A 20,893-nucleotide genomic window follows, 5' to 3' on the forward strand; every position below is an offset into this window, starting at 1 on the left:
GCATGAACCCTAGGATTAATTTGTGACTGAATTAAAGTGTTTGACAACCAAGTTCAAAGAACTTTTTAAGGTTTCAAAGATCAAGCCAACTCGAGTCCAGGAAAGCACATGATGTGTGCACATGATGAACTTGGACTTGAATACAGAGTAATAAAGATAAAGTTCACAGTGACTGTAGAGGTAATGTTTAATGTAGAAGTAGGCTAGCTTTGGGACAGGAGAAAAACTAGATTTAGTTTTCATACATTATACAACAGCTGTTGCCTAATTCTTACTACACAGATCTCCGTAATACAGCTGACACTTGAAAGTCAGCATGCCTTTAAGTGTTGCTGAATTAAGTGGCTATGAGGTAACACAGCGAGAAGAGGCGGTGCAAGATCCATTTAAGTATCTTCGAGAGTGGAATTAGGGCACTTGAGAAGGGAAGGGTTTAAGAAGCACCATTAGTCTTATTAAGGACAGGTCAGAAACTTCTAGGTGCAGACAAGATAACCTGTCTCATGTTAGAATAGGAACTACTCATGGGCTCAACAACCCCAGACTGAGCCAGACACAAGGAACGGATGCTGTGCCAGCTGGCCCTCCTTCAGTCTTTATACATTTAACTTTACAGAGTTCATTGCTTTAAAAGCTAAACGTCAGTATGTTAAGATTATCCCTGTAATCTATTATAACACAACAAGATTTCTTTACTTTCCTTAGTATTTAAAACTCCTTAGACTTCATTTAAAATGGAAAGCCACTCAAGGCCGTTCTTTGTTTCTCTGATCTTGAATCATAATCTCTATTAGCCTTTGTCTTTTTTAATGTCACTGTTGTGTAAAGATGTCACTGAAATAGTATTTTTTGTACTTGCATCTTAGTAGCTACATATAATCGTTGACAGGCCTGTAGTCGATCAGCTGATAGATATCATCATACACCCTTTGTAATGGGTACATAAGAAAATTTGCCTACAACATGCAGGCTTCTGGGATAAAACACACTTGTTAAATTTCCAGTGTTATTATGTAATTATCTATAAATTAGGTCATTTGTTTGTTTTCTGTGGGAATATATATGATCAGTGGACAGAGTTAGTAGTCAGAACTACTGTTCTTCAGGAACTTCACTGGCTCCCTGTGAAATTCCGGATAATTTTCAAACTTCTTCTGCTCACCTTCAAGGCCCTTCATAACCTCGCTCCTTCTTACCTTTCTGACCTGTTAACCACCACTTGTTCTGCCCGTTCACTTCGTTCTTCTTCTTCTGTCCAGCTTACTGTACCTTCCTTCCGCCTCACCACCATGGGAAGCAGAGCTTTCAGCTGCTCTGCTCCCAGGCTGTGGAACTCTCTGCCCCCTGAAATAAGAAATATTGGTTCTCCCCCCCAGTTTCAAAACTCATCTGTTCAAATCTGCATATTCACTGTGAATACACTGTTTGTTCATTTTATCTTGTGCTTTATTTTATTGTTCTTATTCTGCCATTGTTTTACTAATTGTTTTATCCTATTGTAAAGTGTCCTTGGGTGACTTGAAAGGCGCTCATAAATAAAATTTATTATTATTATTATTATAGAACTAGCTGTATAAATGGAAACTGTTGCACAATTTCACTGTTTCACATAATCCCTTACATAACAATGAATACTTATGAAATATGCTTTATGATACTTTATCTGCATTATCAAATAGTCATCGCAGTTTTCCCTTACTGCAGACAGAGATACTGTGCAGGGGCCACAATAGCACCTGTAGATAAATTCACAAAAAGTATACAAGCCAAATTATTCAAGTTATTTCAGGTATTTAAAAACTTCATTTATTGATATATTCTTTACATATTTATGCCAGAATGGGAAATTTAAAGCAAGCATTCAAGCAAGCTATAGAAAAGAAACATATAGTGTCTGTCATTCATACAGAAGTCCCCTATATGACCATTTGTGCTTAAAACAGCAAATCAAAAATCGTCTACGAAAATTCTGCACGCAGTGTTTTGACTTTTATAATGAATGCAGTGATTTGAAGCACGATAGCTCAAAGTAAAAAATATGCAAGCTAGTGTGGGTGGAACTAGAGGAATGCAGAAACTGCTCTATCGCTCAAGCATCAGGAATAATGCTTATCAAAAATGTCTCCACCAACTAGAACAGAGTCTATTTTTACATTTTTGTTTTATGATAAGGAGTACTATGTTTAGGCCTTACACAAAAATAGAACATGGAGTGAATCCTGTGAACTCTACTCTAGACTGTGTTTCAGGAGTCAAGGGTATTTGAGCAAAACATTAACCCGTGTACATAAAGTAAAACAGGAACAACATTTACACACGAAGTGATGCAGTCGTTACAAAATTATTGCTCCTCAGGTGAGAAAATGATTTTGCTCATAGCACTGATGTATGAGTCATCTGGTTCTGTGACCTTCAGTTGGGTTACAGGTGGCCCAGTAGTGCTGGTGAAGTATCTGAAGGCAGGGCTGGGTGACTGGATGGCATCTAGAAATACCTTCAGGAAAAAACCAAACACATAATAGTAGACACGTTTAGAGATTTAAATAAATTTTATACATATGTGTGTGGTTAGCACATGAAAGCTCACTCATTTATTTGAGCTCTAAAATGATCAATGTCTGGGTTAAATCACTGAATGATTAGTGTTGAGGGATGTATTAATTTTATTTTAACAGAAAAAAGAAAATGATTCAGTGTATTTTAAAATGATTTAATATTACTTAACTCCTTTCTTATTTTGCATGCCAGCCTGCAGACATAATATGTTATTTCAGGCTGTGTATTGTGGATGTAAAAGGTCAACTATGGACAACAATTGTCATACTTAAAATGCATTGTCCCTATAAAATTAAGCAAATGTAATTAAATGTTGCCATTGTTTAAAACCTCAAATAGAAATTAATGAAGTTATGATTTTCTGTAAACATGGAACATACCTTCACAATATCCTCAGTGTCTTGTGCAGCATTTTGGAAAACAGATCTACAATGCTGCAGGTATTTTTCATACAGCCTTTGTGTCTGGGTGTCAACCTGTTGGAGAGACGTATCCCCAAGCTCCGTCTTCTTCAGGTTGACCAAGAAGTCAGTGTTGACTGGACCACACTCAATGAGACTCACACTGTAGGATGTAGCATTTGGACAATGGTGTATCTTAATTCATATTTGCGTCTTAATTTTATACACACAAGTAGTCTTTGAACTAACGAGACAACATGCAGCCAACTTATGAAACTTACTGAATGTTGAAGTGTTTCAGGAGAATAGCCAAACTCTCACATGCTCCCTCTATTGCAAATTTACTGGCACAGTAGACCTCGTTAAATGGGAGCCCTATAAGAAACTCTAAAAGCTTATTTTGGAAATTCTATGCATGGTAACAAGTATCAACATGATCTAATTATAGGGTTTCCATCAAATCACTACAAAAACTGCACATGCAGAACATTGTTGACATTCCTCAACCATCTGCACTTCTCACCATGAAGGCCTCCGGTGCTGCCAGTGACCAGAATGCGTCCCTGGCTCTGAGCCTTCATCTGTGGCAGGAATGCCTGGATGGTCTGGATGGTACCTAGGAGGTTAACCTCCAGGATGTGCCTCATTGAGTTCAAAGACTGCACCTCCAGTGGCCCCATCAAACCCACACCAGCATTACACACTGCAAATAGCAAGGATAAGCACATTAACCCACTCAAATCACATTTTCCAATCCTAATCGGAACACACTGGCACGGGTCCATACCCAGAATGTTTATGCGTTTTTCCACAATCCTATCTCTTGCATCCAGGATGGACTGCCAATCGGTCACATCCATTTGGAGTATGTCCAAAGTATCCCTGTGCAGGCCTTTCACGCTCTCCAAAAGACGCTCCTTTTTAGACAAGTTTCTCATTGTTGCATACACTGAACAGAAAGCTTCAGTTAATGATGAGTTTGAATGTGTATGTAAAAAGGAATTTACAGAGTTGACCCCCAAGGAGGTAAATGGTTTTCACACAACATTTAATTAACAATGTACATGGAAGATTCATCTGCTAAGTTATTTGTGTAGGTCACATAAAATTGCACAGTGTACATCATCTTAGTGGTTTTACTGGTTCTTAAAAGCCAGTCTTTAATGTAATGTATATTCTCAAAGAGAAGATTGACACATACACAGCTGTGGTTACCTTTGAATGTTTTGTCTGGGTCTGAGGCAAGCCGGACAGCCAAGCTGAGACCGATCCCCGAGGAGCAGCCTGTGATAAGCACCACCTTTTTATCCATGGAGCCTAACTCACCTACATTAAAAGAGCCGGTGGAGCAAAGCGAGGAGGATACTGCAAAATGAGCCACGGAATAAAATGGAGGCATGTTAAAACTGTTTTTACATCTTACGCTATCACAAGGACATTTAAGACTAAACATCTGCCCATTATCAGCCAGCTGGAGTCCTTCTATTTTTTTCTCATGTCCTTGTTGATATAGTTTCATTCCTTCCACCTGAGATGCGTGGGAAACAGATTGTCATGTTTTTGAGTGGTTGATGAATTTTCCAGCAATATAAGTGCATGCACGTTTATATAGGCTGGCTGTGGAAATATAATGTGTGTGCATTTCAGAAAAATATTAGTTTAGAGAAAGAACAACATTGTTTTTTTAACATATTAACAATGTGTCTGTGCATTGGCTACATTTTTAATTGGCACCGATGACATGAGCACCAGGTGGCAGCAAAACCCTGTACTGGACTTGTACCACACAACTAAAGCCACACTGACCTCTGGGGGCTTGATCGAGGAAAAGAAACATCTCACAATAGTGAGAAAGGGAACAATGGATTTTATTTTAGGACATCAAGTCATCAAGTTTAAGTTTTGTTCATTAAGTGCTGTTCTCATAAGGTCGTTGACTCACATCCTGTTTACAGATTTGTATTGGGTGAAGGTCTACGTATTCTGTGCTCCATATGCTACACCAGCTGATAAAAAAACTCTCTAAAAATGGTATTAAATGACCCTTTGAGAGAGATTAGTTTTCTTTTGTACTGTTCGCAAATTTAAGGATAAGCTTCTATAATTAGAAGCTGAGTTAAATTCAAGCACAAGGGAAAAAATTGAGTGTTTTCATGCAAAGGTGTAAAACCAGTCTAACGTAATCCTCAGTCTTGTCACCTTTGATCACACGTGTTTGGAAAAGAAGCATTTCCAAAATAAAAACTGCAAACTAAATGGGTTTTTAATGCTGGGAGGAAATAAACGAGGAAGTACGTATATTTCAATTTCAACAAGGATTCTGTTCAGGTGTTTTATCGTGCAAGTTCTTAATGATGATGATTAAATTAAGTTAATATTTGCATAGGAGTGAGTTTTAAATAGGCTCCCAAGAAAGTATAGATAAGAAATAATAAAAATTTAGCAACCATTTAGCGATCGTGAACGGTCAGAATTTACAATAAAATTAACGTAAATTTTCTTTCTATTCAGAACCAGCAAAAGATTGTTATTAAGAATCATACAGTGTATTCTATTCTACTATTTCTTTAATCTCTCCCTGTGCTGTTATCATAACATTTGCATTCTTTTACAGCTGAGTGTTTCTGGTAAGTCAAAATAACTTGCATCTCTATGGAACATTTCAGCAGGCGGATTTAAAAAGAATTTCTTATGTTGATGGGACCAAACCAAGTAGGAATTTCCTGCCATTTTGTTGCGTTCCTCTCCTTGAGATGGCATCAGCTTGGCTGCTGTCCCAGAGTCTGTGGGACAGATAACAGCAGGCCTTGAACCTCTTTCAAATATCTTAAACTCCCAAGCATTGTTCAAACTCTTGTACTGGTTGACCTCAGAAATTTAACAGGTTTTATTTTGCTGTATGTTTTATTCATGCCGTATGCACATATGTTCATATGTACGTTGTTATAGTTGTTGAATAAAAGGTGATGAGAAGCATGGAACTTTCTGTGGCTGCTATGCGCAAATGCCGCTGGAAAATGAAAACTGATTATGCATGCATCTTTTTCTGTCTCCTTTAATCCGAAATGCACAGGCTGCACGTCCTCCATTAGGTGTCTTTAGGCTATCTCCCATGGGAGGTTCCTGCTCCACATGGCCTGCAGGCTCCCTTTGGCCCAATAATTATCAAGACAAGGTCTAGTGGAGGTGCACGCTGGCCTGGAAAAGCCTTTAAAATGCCTGTTAAGCAGGACCAGCTCCCAGCACTCAAATTAAACAGACTTCTGCAGATCTCACAGCTGCTGATGAAAAAAAACAAGGATATCACACATACAGAGCTGTGTCTTTGTGGCATTTTTCGGAGACAAGTAAAGTGCTTGATGGAGAGTCTGCCGTTGAGGTTGCAGAATCAGAATCAGAATCAGAAAGGGTTTTATTGCCAAATGTTGAGCAGGTTTACAACATTAGGAAATTGCTGCGGTGCTTCAGTGCAAACATACTGTCAAAAATTACGCTTAAATAGACATGAAAATAAAAATAAGAATAAGAATTAAAGTGCTAAGTAGATAAGGCTGGCCTTCTGCACTGAGATCACAGGGCAAATAGTGAAAGAGCTACTGTATATAGTACTTAAGGGGGGAAAAGCATGCCAGCTTGCTCCTGTCTGTCTGTTCATGTGCTCCCCCTGCGGTGGACTGAGAGTCACATTGAACTTTGCTGTTCCAAAACAGACCCATGTGATGTAGACCCAGCAGGGTTTCAACAGCAGTGAGCGGCTTCAGAACCAGATGGGCTCAACAGGATATCCCATGTGAGAGTAATGAGCAGAAGTGAAAGAGCTGAAGACGTGTAGTGGTGGTTGTGGTGAAACTTAAATGTCACGCTATACCTGATAACAAGGTTAAATGAGGCTTCACTGGGGGCGTTTAAAGTAAACTAAGTAGCGTTCTCGACACTTTTTCCTCTTTGTATACGTGTAGTACAACAAAAAACCATTTCTACGCAGGTATATCAGAGCTTCCTTATCTGTCATGCCTTTCTATGAGATAATGTTATCACAATAGTTCTCCAAAACAACAGTAAGACAAAAGTCTTATGAAGTTGTCTCGAAGCTGATACTTGGTAAATATTCATTGATGATATTAAGGCGCTCTAAAATTATTACATTTCTTTTTTTGTTTGCTTCTCTGTAGGTTTTAAGGACATGCAAACCTGCTGTGACTCTGATTCTTATATAGGTCAGGGTTTTCTGTGTCATGTTGTCTAATAAAAACTGCAGTCACTAAAAAGTCTTTGCACAGTTGATGCAGATAATAAAACGGATGCTGTTCCTTTGAAGACAGAAATGCCACACAAATGGTATAATTTGATTGGTGTGTCTCGTGTTGTCTACATGCCAGTAGATAATGTGACTTTGTTTTGATTTGATTTGAACTTTAATTCCCGTCCAGCCACCTGAAAGCTTTTATTTCACTCAATAAAATGTGCACGTGTAAACTACAAAAATAAGTAAACTGTCTGTGTGTGGGAGTCATTCTGGGCTTCTGTCTGTTGCAGTTGGCTTTATTTACTCATATGTTACAGGAAAAAAATAGAAGGTATCCCCTGTCCTGTGAAACCTACTGCACAACTCGGACCCAAGCGAGAGATCAAATGTATTCCCCGTTCTGAGAATTCATCCAGGAAGATAAAACCCAAACCGAGTCTTTATATCGCATGCCTGCTTAAAAACTGCCAACTGTTGAGAGATGTGGCTTTTGCAAATTGTTTCGTTCTGACAACCTTGGAGCTCATGGCAGGTTTACTTCTGTAAAGATCAGTTTTTCACAGTTCTTCACATGGTAACATACTGTAGAAGCAGTGGGGCTTACTCGGTCCTGGTAAAATCATCATAAGTGAAACAGGAGAGGATAAGTGGAAAGTATGAAGGGTTTTGAGCTCACATGTACTGAGGCTGAATCAACACATTTTTGTATTTTCTGATGTACAGAAGGTAAACGATTTTAACACAAAAGCTCATTATTTACTATCCTTTAAAATGTATACTGTTGTAAAAGTTTTATTCTTAAGAAATCCAAACAATCTTAAAGTATTACTCGCAAACAAGCTGTACTTTCATAATTCAGTGTGCTTGCTGTGAGTCGAGGAAACAAATATAGACGTCAGTATTTCGGGTGAAGGCCATTAAAGCAAAGGTCATGTATAAGTTGCATGGGAGGACATTATATTTTATACACGTTTTTTATTTTTCTCAGATATTTTGATATCAGAGATCTTTCAGGGTTATTTTTTTAAAGTACCGTGCTTGACACAAGGCTCTACGTCAGCCGTAACCCAGATGGCCATTGCTTGACCTGCCGGTTTGGCATTCCACGGGACCCATTTGTGTACAAAACCTCTGCAGTCCAGGAAATGTCAAGCATTGTGTCATGGGAAATGTCTTCTTGCCTTGGATTAACTTTTCTAGACATTCTTTTTCGTCATGACATTGAGGACATCCTGTTCTCTTCTGGGCCTTTAAGCACTGGAGTCTGTCTTGGGACTAGACCTGGCAGTGGACTGATATCTTAGTCGCATCTTGAGCAAAATGTCAAAACAGCACAGCGTTAGCATGTACGCTGTGCCTCCTGCAGCTGCACCATCATAAAAAAAATTGTTTGGTCGACAGACACAAATCTATCTGACTTAGTATCAAAAGCTTTCTCTGTTGTGAGATCGAACTCTTTAGATAACATACACAAGAAAATATGGACCATCAAAATGTAGATTTTGATCAAAAAAGAGTTTTTAAGAGAAACTCCATATCCAGCTTGGTGGAGCTCATCAAACATCAGACTAAAGCCTTAGAAATGAATCATTTCATAAATATTTGGTGGATATAGTGAGAATGCCCTGCAGCAGATATTTCAGAGTTTTAAATTCTTGTTCAGCTTGCGGTGTCTTTGTTCCAGGTGCAGCTGGTGAGAAACAGCAAGCATTCCATGCATCAGTGTTTCTCTGTGATGTGGTGATATAAAGTGATGTCTGGTGTGTCAAGGCATGTAAGTGACTCAGGTATGCAGGTGTATCTCTGATACTGTGCAAAAAGAGTTTGCAGCAGTAAGGCAAGCAGAGAGTAATACTACCACTCTCACTTGGCACAGATGCTTCCTTTTTCCTTCAGTCTGCACTTCCTCTTTCTTCTAATTTCTTTGAGTGATTCACTTTTTTTTTTTGTCTGAATCATTTCTAAATAATGCTTCTCTATTAGTTATCACCCTTCCCACACGCACTGATGAAATCAGGAGCACACCCACCCCACACCTGGTTACCTGGACGCACTTTGTTTACAGTTAGCTTAGAAACACTGTAACCAGGAATGCAGGCATTGCATAATGCATTGTGTTAACAAGTAACAGCTCATTCGCAGAGATAGACATGCACACAACTATCACAGTACACTCCTTTTCTCTGAAACTGCAAATGTGTTTTTGCATTTTGCACTCACACGTGCCTCTGCCTTTCTTTTTCCGAAGCCCTTTCCTGTCTGTGTGCAAATGCTTAACAAACCCACTTCCCCTAACTCTCAAATGCACAGTTCACATAGTTCTCAGCTGTCAAGATGGGCAGTCTTTAGATTTTTTTATTGAAGTTTAATCGCAAAGTTTGTTTTAGTGTCTGTTTGCGTGTAAAGGGGGTCCTTTTCTGAGCGACAACCGTTAACGTTTTACGTAAGCTCTAGTAAAACTTTGGCACGGAGACAATAACTGTTGTGCTAAGAATTATAATAACACTCCCCAGGACACGCCAAGGTTATATAATATTTTTTTGTAGGCTTTCAGTTCCCGGGAGCCAAATTTCATGCACCTGTGGCATGCAAACCTCTTAACTATCAGCGTGAGAACGTTATCTATTCTTTTTCTAATTAACATATTTAAATGATCGTGTTTTCTCACCACCCTTTGTCACATTCTCTCTGTCCCTTGCATGCAAACTACTTCTTGTTATTAAGAGAATAGGGAGAAATGCTGTCTAACCTCATTTTTAACATACCAATTCTGGTTTAGTGTTTTTCTTGTCGCCATGGTTCTCTTTTTTGGTGTGGTCCTTGCCTGGTTTGTTTATGCCATATTTGAGAAAAGGATTCAGTGAATCAGAGATAGTCATGCCCTCCAATGAAAACAGATTAATCCATTCCCAAATGACTCACAGAATCCCAGTTGCTTAGAGTATAAGGGTGAAATTTGTTTTTCTATATGCAACTATTTTTTTTCTGTTCACTTCCTGTTTTGCCTCCTCTCATAATTTGCTTCATCCTTGTCAGGATATTTTTTTTAATGTTATAAAAGTTAGTTTTATATATAAAATAAATCAGTTTATGCACAAAAGAAGTACCTCACAAACCCTACAAATAATCATGTGTATAAATATTTTTTTAATGCTAATATGCATGTTCTGTTATATGCATTTAGAACTTTCTTTTTTAATCTGGTCTATTGTTCCTCAAAGTTTTGACGTCTGAGTGCCAGTGTACTATTTTTTTACCCAGTAGTGTTGCTTTATTTAACGTGTATTTGTTGAGAAGAGCTGAAATTACTGTATAACATCATCACATACCTGTGGGCTGCTCCTTGTGAACCCTGGACTTAGCCTAAAAACTGAGAAGAATCTGATGTCTTGACAAACAAAAGACTGTAATTAACATTAAAATCCAAACCTTGGACTAAAAATAGGAATCTGAAGAATAATATTGTGCCTTTTATGACCAAAAAAACCTCCCTAAATGAATGTTTGTATCTCAAAGAAACCGAGTTGATTAGACGTGTTTGTTATTTTTTGCCTGAGCGAAGGATGCATTTAGAAAACATTCCCAAAGAACATCTGGGTCTTATCACCTCTTCAGCATCATTTCCTCTTCATAAATGACCAGGAGCCAAGTCCCTAAAGTATGTTTGTGCTTACTGTAAATGGTGCTACGTGCCTATCACACATAACTCTCTATTATGTCATGTCAGTGGAAACTAATATTATTACTAATGTTAATCTTTTCTACTCCTCCTAATATTTTATCCATGATTGAAAAATTAGTTTAGCTGGAGTCAAAGGCTGAGGTACAATTTGACAGTGATACAAGGGGTCACTGTGACATGCTGGTGAATTTTTCACACACCCTTGCTGTAGACAGCGGTTGAATATGTCTTGTAGTTAATGTGAGGAGAGACCAAAGGTCAAAAAAAGCTCTGGGAAACGTGCTGTGCTGCATGATCCTCTGAGAACTGTAAAACTCATCTAACATGAGCAGATCACTCAATTATATCTGGGACAAATATTTTTGCTGACAGTCTATCTTACTTAGTAATTATTACATAAGAATTTCTGGCCTATAATTTAGGTTTGGAAAGACGACTTCTATGGAAGCAGCAGATAATATAGAAGATAGAGGAGAGAAGCCCAAAGATATTAAACTTTGTTGCTTACGGTGTATGAGGTGTTTGTTTTTCACGACTTACCACACCTAACAAAGTGGGTTTTAACTGACACGCATGGCATTCTTTCATCGTGGGCATGTTTGGAATGCCACAACCTAATAAGGGCATAATAATGAGCTATACTGTGCTCAGTAAAGTCCCAGCTTCCAGTTTCTATTGTGTGGAACACTATGAACTCACTTTCACATTCTTTCTATATTTACTGCTCATTTAAGGATGGTAACAGGATTAAAGTGTCTGAAAACATGGGTGGTGATCGCGTCCTTCACACCCTTGCATACTTACAGTAAACGGCTTGGTTAACACCTGCGTTTCCTGACTTGAGAGGTTCCTTTCATTCCTTCTGTATAAAAGAACTTCAATCACAACAGAGTGACTATAATTTCTACAGTAAAGTACCATCATTATGTAAACGTACCCAGTTCCTGGAATTAAATGGTCCTTGTGACTTATAAATATATGAAATTGATTATATAGGACCTCATTATATATTTTTAACCCAAGGATACATCAGTTTGCATGTACAGTCGCTGGTCACTTTGATAGGTACACCTTGCTAATATCAAGCTGGATCCCTTTTTGCCTGTTCTACTTTCTCATGGCATAGATTCAACAAGGTGATGGAAACATTGGTCCACATTGACATAGTGCTATAATGCAGTTGCTGTGGATTTGCTGGCTGTATATCCATGCTGGAAATTGCCAGATTGAGATGATGTGAGTTTTGCAACATGGTGCACAATCCTGCTAGAAGCAGCGAGTTTTTAGCTCTTAGGAGTAGCACCGAGGCGTTCGTTGCTATCCCATGTGCTTTAAGGTTTTGCATGCTGTGCATTCAAAGATGCTCTTCTTCATACCTTGGTTGCAACGAGTAGTTATTTGAGTTAACGTCATCTTCCTATCAGCTCGAAACATTCCTGCCATTGTTTCTGACTTGAGCAGGGTATTTCACCCAGAGAGCAGGTAATCACTGGGTACTTTCTCTTTTCGGGCTATTCTCTGCAAACCCAAGGATGGCTCTGTAGGGAAATACCAGTAGATCAGCAGAATGTTGGTTTGTCAGCACATTGAGCTCTTAAGCCTATCCTGGTATCTTATTTTTATCTTTCGCTTGTGTTTTTCCCCAGATACCATTAGCAGTTCAAAGTCCATTAAATAACCTTTTTTCCCCCCATTCTTGTGATTGTTTAGAACCTCAACAGCATCTTGACCATTTCTATGTGCGTAAGTGTATTGAGTTGCTGGAGTGTGATTAGCTGATTAGATACTTGTCCCAGCAAGCAGTTGAGAAGGGTCACACCAAACAAAGTGGCCAGCGAGTCCATGTATATGCTGTATGTACTGTATTATGAGTCATGTATTTTATTGGTCAACAAACTGATGTTGGAATGACAGAATCTTTGATACTTATCTGATTGTATCAGGATGTTCTTGCACTTTTTAGAAAAAATTATTCGAATCATTTCAGCTCGAGATTCAGAAGAGATAAAGTTGATCAAAGCAAAGAGTAAATACACCTCTGGGCCTTATCCATGTGAGCTTTGAATTAGTTCAATTCATGACTATCTTGGCTGTCTGACTCTCAAGGCTTAGCCAGATCATATGACTAGTCTGTCTCCGCAGTCTTTGATCAGTGCTTTGGTTCACAAACAGTAGCAGACATGTTGTTCTCCTCATTAATCTTCCGCTTTGGACAAAGGTGAAAATGACACTAAATGGACCGAAAAGCTCTTGTCTCTTGTCTGATTTGAGAATGTCATGTTTTTCATGTATTGTTTGAAACCTTAAATTTCTTCGTGCAACCTAAGGCAAATAATCTTTCACAGGTTCACACTCCTCATTTAAATGGTTATTGTTTTAAATACAACATCATATATTAAAAAGACTTCTTATGTAACTGCAAAAAAATCAAAGAAACCGTGAGCTTGTTTTTACAGTAAACAAATAAAAAAGAGTTTTTGTTTTCAAATAACTCATCTGTCTTCAGTGCTGATGTATTGTGCTTCTAGTTTCAGTCAAGTTTTAGCTTGGCCATGGCTTTGCGTCAGCAGAGATTCCTTAAAATCCAGCACATGGGTTCTGCATTCTTATCGACCCTCCATATTGCTATCGCAACGTTCATGTGACACAAATATTCGAAAGCTGCAGTCACAGACTGAGTTGTTTCCTGTCCCCCAGGGGGTGTGAGAAAAATGCTCACTGAGCTCAGAGTTATGGCCAGCGAGGCGAATGTCAGCACAGAGCCAAAAAAAAAACCTCAAAGTGACAATGGTGTCTTCTCTGACAGACGTTTCGCTCAGTAGATGAGGAGGAGGAGCGACAAAAGAGCAATTCAGTTTCTAATAACACAAGAGTCGCTGTCTATAACAAATCCTAAGTTGTGAATGAAGATAAGAAGGCGTGCAATAAAAACATGAAATTTCTGGAATAGAAGAAACAGGTGGAGAGATCACTAACACAACATATATACTGTGCTTAAATCACTAGAATTAATTAGCAAGGTTATGTTAAAACCCAACAGATGGCACTAATCCCTGTCTTCATCTGTGGGGTTTCAGTGGTTTTGAATTAGAAGAGGGATTGTCATGGGTGGGTGTTCCATCAATGTAAGGGCACGCCCTCAGTATGGCCACAGACGTTGGCTCGAGGGTGGTTAAATCAGTCTGACTCTCTGGCAGAATGCTTTATGTTCCTATTCAGTCTGAGGAAGGAGCTGTAGACCACTGGACACTCTCCAACTCTGTGCATATTGTTAGGAGGGCCATTCGTTTTACATTTTCTTTTGCCAGTTTCAGTCAGTTAAATATTTCACTTCTAATCCTTCACAGGATTGTAAAACTAGAGCTTCACCTGAGCACTTTAGTGAAACGGCACACAAACCCTATTCCTTCCTGTGGAAAATTAGATCGTTACTTATTTTGGGAAACATTTCATTCATTAGTGACCGACTTCTTGTCTGATTTGTTACGTGGTCAACTAAAGCTGAGGTGGTAAATAAAGAACACAAAGGCCAGAGGAGACACATAAATATCTGGCTGTCGACATGAGCTGTAAGTCATAGTTGTGGGGTCCTTAAGTGCTAAGCTGATGGCCGATGGAAACATTCACAGCGTACATGCACTTTAGAGTACATGCCTCGCTGGGAGGTCTTGTAGAAGTAAAAAAGCCAAAGAAAGATAGTGGGAACAGAATATTAAATTATGCAGCTGGATTCTCAAGTCTACAAGGTTCTTGAGCCAAATTATGAATTCAGCAAAACTGAAAAAGTTTTGGTCGTATGAATGAGAACAAAACACAGGAAACAGTAGCTCGCTACAACAAAAAGAGATGAATGATCTTCGTAGAAAAGGAGGAAGTGGTCCAAACCCTCTTCATCTTGATTTAGTCCATCTGAGACTTGGCAGAAAGTGAAAAAATTGATTTATGAGCTGTGGATCAGGTTCCTGCAGCACAGTTTATATGAAGAAGCACCGGCATTTTTGTTGCATGAATCCAATGTATTTTTTGTGTGTTTTGCTTATTATAAATGCCAACTCTTTTCCATAGAAGACTTGAGTATCTCTTGTGAGATTGCCAGACCCATATAGAGCTAAAAATCACATGACCTGTTGTCCATGAAATGTGCTCTATATGTAGATATAGATTCATTAGTCCTACAGGATGATTTTGATGGTTCACTTATGCTTCTTCTGTACTTACCATGATGCCAAACACACAGAGAAGAAAAATCCCAATCTAACAGTCAATTTTCCATTTGGTACTTTAACTTTAGGAAAAATGTTCTTATCCTTTTCCTTACAGCTATAAATCCTTTTGACTTTAATGGCCCAGTGGCTTTTGTTTTTATCAAAGTCCTTCAGAAACATTTTTAGCACAATTGTTCATAAAAAAGTAGCATGACCAAAACTATGAGACGGAAGATGGGCTGATTGCAATTATTGTTTGACATTTTTGTTACTGTGCTTACTGCTTTTAGGTCCACTGTCTTATCTGACTTTTATACAGAAAGACAAAATGGCAAAATGGCAAAATATCCCTTAGTGTACCTCAGGTAAAGATTGAGGCTGGTAGTAAAACAAAATCTAAGTGCAATATACACTCTATATTAATATGGAGAGACTATTTGTTAACCCAAAGCAATTGCCAAGAAACTAGTGGAGAATTCAGGATCCTACTTCAGTTATTTTGTATCCCCAAGTCAGAGATATGATGCTTCCCTTGATACTACTATGGCTGTAATCGATAGTTATAAAAGTGGCATGCGTGGCATTTGCAGAAAACAAAGATTAAATATCGTCTGACCTTTGATTCCCTTATCGTGTTCATCACGCAAGACACAACGAGGCAGCATAAAATACTGGTTTCTAGGTCATGTGATAAAAATAAACAAACAAAATACATATGTACATATGGAAACACGTATGCAAGAGCGAACAAATCAGTAATATGTATAAGCATACCTTCACCCTTAAAGTTTTTTGACTATTTTATGGTGTCTGTCATCATTTTTGCTTATGTTTCACCTTTTAAAGATAAAGTATTCCCATAAACTAAAACCACAAACTCTCTCCCCAATGGCATTGTGGTGGGATGGATGTAAGGCCAAGAGGCTAACCTCTTTAAAGATTTACTTAGCTGAGGTTCAAAGCATTTTTCTCCTCCCACACACATTTTCCACGGACAAGAAAGCAAAAAGGGTGCTTATTAGATTTGAGCAGAGTTTGGCAAGTCCCCATATAGTTTTACACTGAATGTTATTTACTGGCTGACCTCATCACCTCTTCAGGTGACGAACAGGGCTGTGGCGATGCTGTCGGGAAGTGTGCGTGCGTGAGCTTTTAAGGAAGGAGATTGTTGGGCTGTCACCATGGATATGCAAACAAACACAGAGAGCTGGCACGCTTCACCAGGTAATCACTAACACTAAGCTGACCTTTGACCCCTCCCTTGGCTCGGATGACATATGGTCACAACTACCTGCTGTCACGGGAGTCACTGAGCTGTGTGAGCAGCAGTTTGTAGACTGTGGCTACACTGACAGGGCAGCAGATTTAGGTACAAAATAAAATAGCTCTGATCTGCCGTATATTTCTCATCAGTTGTCTTTGTGTATCTTCTAGGCTGGGAAATATTTCTTTACATGAAACAAATGCACTACAAACATGTCAGGAAATTCCCTCTGCATGAGTTTGCAGAAACAGACAAACGTCAACAAAAGTTCGTTGCTGATTCCCTTATAGACAATTTTCTGTCTACAAAAACATCCAAGTGCTTATTTAGAATTTGTAGTTTAGAGGTTTATGGATTTAAAAGACACTTTTTCTGTGCTTATTTTCTCTTTTAGATTCTGTTTTTCTTTACTGATGTCTCTGCACTACCCTCATTTTTTAATATCCCAGACCACAAACTACCACCGCCACCCTCTCCTCCTATGCTCAGTTGCCAGATAAAATACATTTTTCCATTTCTCTCCTGAGTCAGACATTCTGACATTTTGCTTCCATGTTTCCTTGGTTTGCTGTGTCTTCTATCGGCATCTTCTTCTACTCAGATTCTGACATTTATGTCACCTATAGTCCTCATAACCTCCTTCTAGTTTTATCGTTCTCAAATCAAACCAAATTTCCGACACCATTTTTATCTTCCATTGCTCGGAAATCACGTTTGTCAGACTGTGACTGTTATTTTTTTTTAATGTCATGAAGTCCCAACTGAGAAAACAGCTATTTGTTTTGCTTAGAACCCACTCAGATAGGCTTCTGATGGATGACCATGGCTGCAGAGCTTTGATGACTAATATTTTATCTGGTCCATGAAGATGTTTATTATTGAATTCTCTAAAGTTATGTTTAATCCTTTATCAAACAAAGGAAGTGGTGTTTGGAAAAAGAAGGTTCAGTAAATTGAGCTTTGACAGGATTTATGTCCCTGTTTTTAGATTAATGAGACAATGATGTGGCAGCGAGGGGGGATGATCGAGACCAGAGAAAGAAGCAACAGCTGAGAAAGCATTTTCAGTTTCTAAGTTGGTCTGTCTGTGCTGTGTTGCTACCTATGGTTAACTCTGGCAGCATCTGTTAACGCCCACACCCCAATAGCCTTAGGGTGGTGTAATATCTAAATCTGTATGTAGCTATTTTGACCAAACTAGACTGGCATTGTTAAACTGCTTGCAGCAATTTTCATGGGGGTTTAGGTTGCATCTATTCTATACTTTTTGAGAGGGAGAAAAAAAGCCACTACTGTGAATACAGCAATGATTTTTGATTTTGTCTGACCATCACATACAGGTCTTTTTTAATTCATCTGCCTGCATAAGAAAATCAACTGTTTGCCACAATCACTGTCTTTACGTGTGAACAGTAGACTGTGCACAGCTATAGTTGCAATCCTTTAGCAGATGTGGCAAGAGATTTTCATCTTCATACCTGAGAACAGCTTTCATCTTGTCTGTGTCTCTGCCTGCTCTTCCTGTACTGCTGTTTTGCAGAAACCCACACAGAGCAGAGCACGCTTTCAAAGAAAACAAATCAGTTGCCACAACCAGTCTGCAAAGAGCCAACTGCATATTTGTGGGGATAAAAGATGCATTTCACACTCAAGTTTTCCACTGCAATCTTTGGATCTACAATTTAAACACCAGCTCTACCCTCGTGCCTTAACATCGTGTCAGTTTTCCCTCTTCTGGTCAGGAGAGATGTGCTAAAGCTAGAACCCATATGTGTTGCCCCTTCTAAAAAATCTGAGTTCATTGAATGAATAAGTTTGTTTGAGAGTAGGAAGTTTGCTAAATGCACTTTACCCTTGTTGCTAACTGCAACACTGAAGAGCAAAATATGCATCCAAGCATGGAAAGAGGAATTTAGTATATGAAGCTCTGCTAAAATCCAGAAATATGAAAGAAACAGACATAAAAATGATTTTAAATATTTGTGTGTTATTTGTAGTAAGATTCACAGTATATGGTGCTTTTTGCTTATTAAATAACAATTAAATATATGTCTCATGCATGCACTGCATGAGACATATATATATTCCTGGTCCCTTCATTAGTTACACCTTCCTAGTACCAGGTTAGATGACCTTTTGCTTTTAGAACTGCCTTAATTCTTCAACCATATTGGTGTAATGACATCATGCAGCTGCTGCAAATTTATACAAATCTCCCATTCCACCACATCCAAAAAGGTACTCTATTGGATTGAAATCTGGTGACTGTGGAGGGCATTTGAGTACAGTGAACTCATTCTCATGCTCCAGAAATCAGTTAGAGGCTATTTGAGCTTTGTGACATTGCACATTATCCTCCATCAGAAGATGGACACAGTGAACATGAAGGGATGGACATGGTCAACAACAATAGTCACGGTGTAAATGAGGCATAACAAAATATTCTTTACAGCATTACAATACCCGCAGATACATTGCAGGATTGATGCATGCATTTGTGTTGTTTATGCCAAATTCTTACCCAACCATCCAAGTGTTGCAGGACAAATCAAAAGATGTCGCAGCAGAAATTGAGACATACCAACAATGGTTTTTAATTTTCTGTTGTCCAATTTTGGTGAGCACATGTAAGCTGTAGCCTTAGTTTTCTGCTGTTCATCTGCTGCTGTAGCACAGCCACTTTAAGAATTCACATGTTGCCTGTTCAGATATGCTCTTCTGGATATTTTGGTCATAACAAGATGTTGTTGGACTTAATGTTGTCTTCCTGTCAACTGAAAGCATTCTGGTCGTTCTCCTTTGACCGCTAGCATCAACAAGACTTTACTGCCCAAAGAAGTGCCACTTGCTGGATGCTTTCTCTCTTCCACACCACTCTCTGTAAACCCTAGAGATGGCCGTGCAGAAAAATACCAGTTTTTAAGCAGTTTCTGAAACAATTAGAGCAGCTCATTTGGTACCAACAACCATGCCGCATTCAAAGTCATCTAAATCCCCTTTTTCCCCATTTTGTTGTGCCCAGTTTGAAGGTTGTCTTGACCATGTCTAAATGCATTAAGTTGCTGCCATGCTGCATTATTGAACTGTTGAAGAGGTGTACCTATAGAAGCAGTAAGCGTAAGTCTTAGAGGTTTAAAACCTTTGGTCCTGGAGGGAACGAGACTGGGAAATTGTTTATTTTGCTGCCAAACAAGATAATTTAGAATTATGATACACCAGAATAATATACTGTGTATATGGTTTGCAACAACTCTGCTTATTTGCAGCACCCAAGGGACTGCCTGTTCAACTTAACATAACATTAAGGAATTATTTGTTTGTTAAAAAAAAGAACTTATCGGCTTTACAACAAGGAGCAAACAGCCAACTAACCTACGTCTGCCTACAGTAATCTATCATTATAGAGTAACACGATAACTGAGTAGTTTTTGATAAGGCCACACACTATTTCTCCTACAGGCCTGTTTTCTTAGTGTTGAACTTCGACTACAACCACCGCAATGAGCTCTTGATCCTATCCCGATGCCTTATTTTTATCCCCCTTCAGTGTTTTTCTCAGTTGCCAAAAGGATTAAGAACCTATCTTTTAATACCGCTCGAACGTCAACTGTGCACGTCATCCTGCAGTCCTGAGGTGATTGACTTCCAGCACCAGCGTCTGGGAAACCACCGATTCATCCCTGTGAGGAGATGTTTGCATTTTATATTAACCACAGTGGGTAACGCGTTAAGCAACTAAATCATGCAGCGGTTTTGGACTATTTAGTTTTATGAGGTGTGAGACCTTTGCTGTTCCGTTCACACTGAGCTCACTGCGAAGAGATGGAAGATCGCACCAAACTGTGATCTATGATCAACACCATCACGCTACTGTACAAATGAAAAAGTTAATAAAAGTATGATGTCATGTGTTAAATGGGACTGCTGCTAGCCTGCCCTCACCCTGCTAGTGATTAGCTCTCTACCCAAGCAAAGTGATGCCTGCTATTAAACTCCTGGGACAAAACACAAGTTGCTCGCTAAGGACAAATTGCACAACTGATCCGATACATAGTGAAGCCCTGCATAAGTAACCAAAGAAGACAGGGAACGCCTATAGACTGGGGCGAGATTACCCGCCTGATTCTGAAGCCATTCATTATATGGAAACCTCTCTCTGCATAAACAATGGGTTAGAACTAAGAACCATAAACAGAGAATTTAGGCAATAAGCAGTTTTTATCTATGGATTTGACATTTTGCAGCCCACATATACTCCGTTAGTTCTTGTTAAGAAAGCTAATTTCCTACGAAAGTTTGATTCTCATGAACTGCTTGTTCTAGGAAAGAGGTTATCATCAGCCATCAGACTTTTTTTCATTCACAAGTGAAGGCAAATAAGCAAAGAAAGGAAATCAAATAGTCAGCAAACGGTGCATGATTGAGAGCTCTATGACAAAACCAAAAACAGGGATAATGCATCAGTCAGACATTTCCCTCTGCCACGTCACGGCATTCCTCACTCAAGTCATCTCTGCATTACAAGCTAAGGGTGGAAAC

The 20,893-nt window shown here is 38.9% G+C and overlaps 1 protein-coding gene across 1 annotated transcript; it reads right to left on the bottom strand.

The window, feature by feature from the left end:
- Window positions 1-1,790: 1,790 nt before the first annotated feature.
- Window positions 1,791-4,376, bottom strand: hsd17b1 (hydroxysteroid (17-beta) dehydrogenase 1). Its single transcript, XM_004552283.2, has 6 exons — window positions 4,173-4,376; window positions 3,745-3,906; window positions 3,481-3,660; window positions 3,239-3,332; window positions 2,937-3,120; window positions 1,791-2,494 (listed from the first exon to the last, which is right to left on the bottom strand). The coding sequence occupies exons 1-6, from the start codon at window positions 4,354-4,356 to the stop codon at window positions 2,342-2,344; spliced, it is 957 nt and encodes a 318-aa protein (XP_004552340.2). The 5' UTR covers window positions 4,357-4,376; the 3' UTR covers window positions 1,791-2,341.
- Window positions 4,377-20,893: the final 16,517 nt, after the last annotated feature.

Source organism: Maylandia zebra, linkage group LG4 (genome assembly GCF_041146795.1).
Source record: "Maylandia zebra isolate NMK-2024a linkage group LG4, Mzebra_GT3a, whole genome shotgun sequence".
NCBI classification, from domain to species: Eukaryota; Metazoa; Chordata; class Actinopteri; order Cichliformes; family Cichlidae; genus Maylandia; species Maylandia zebra.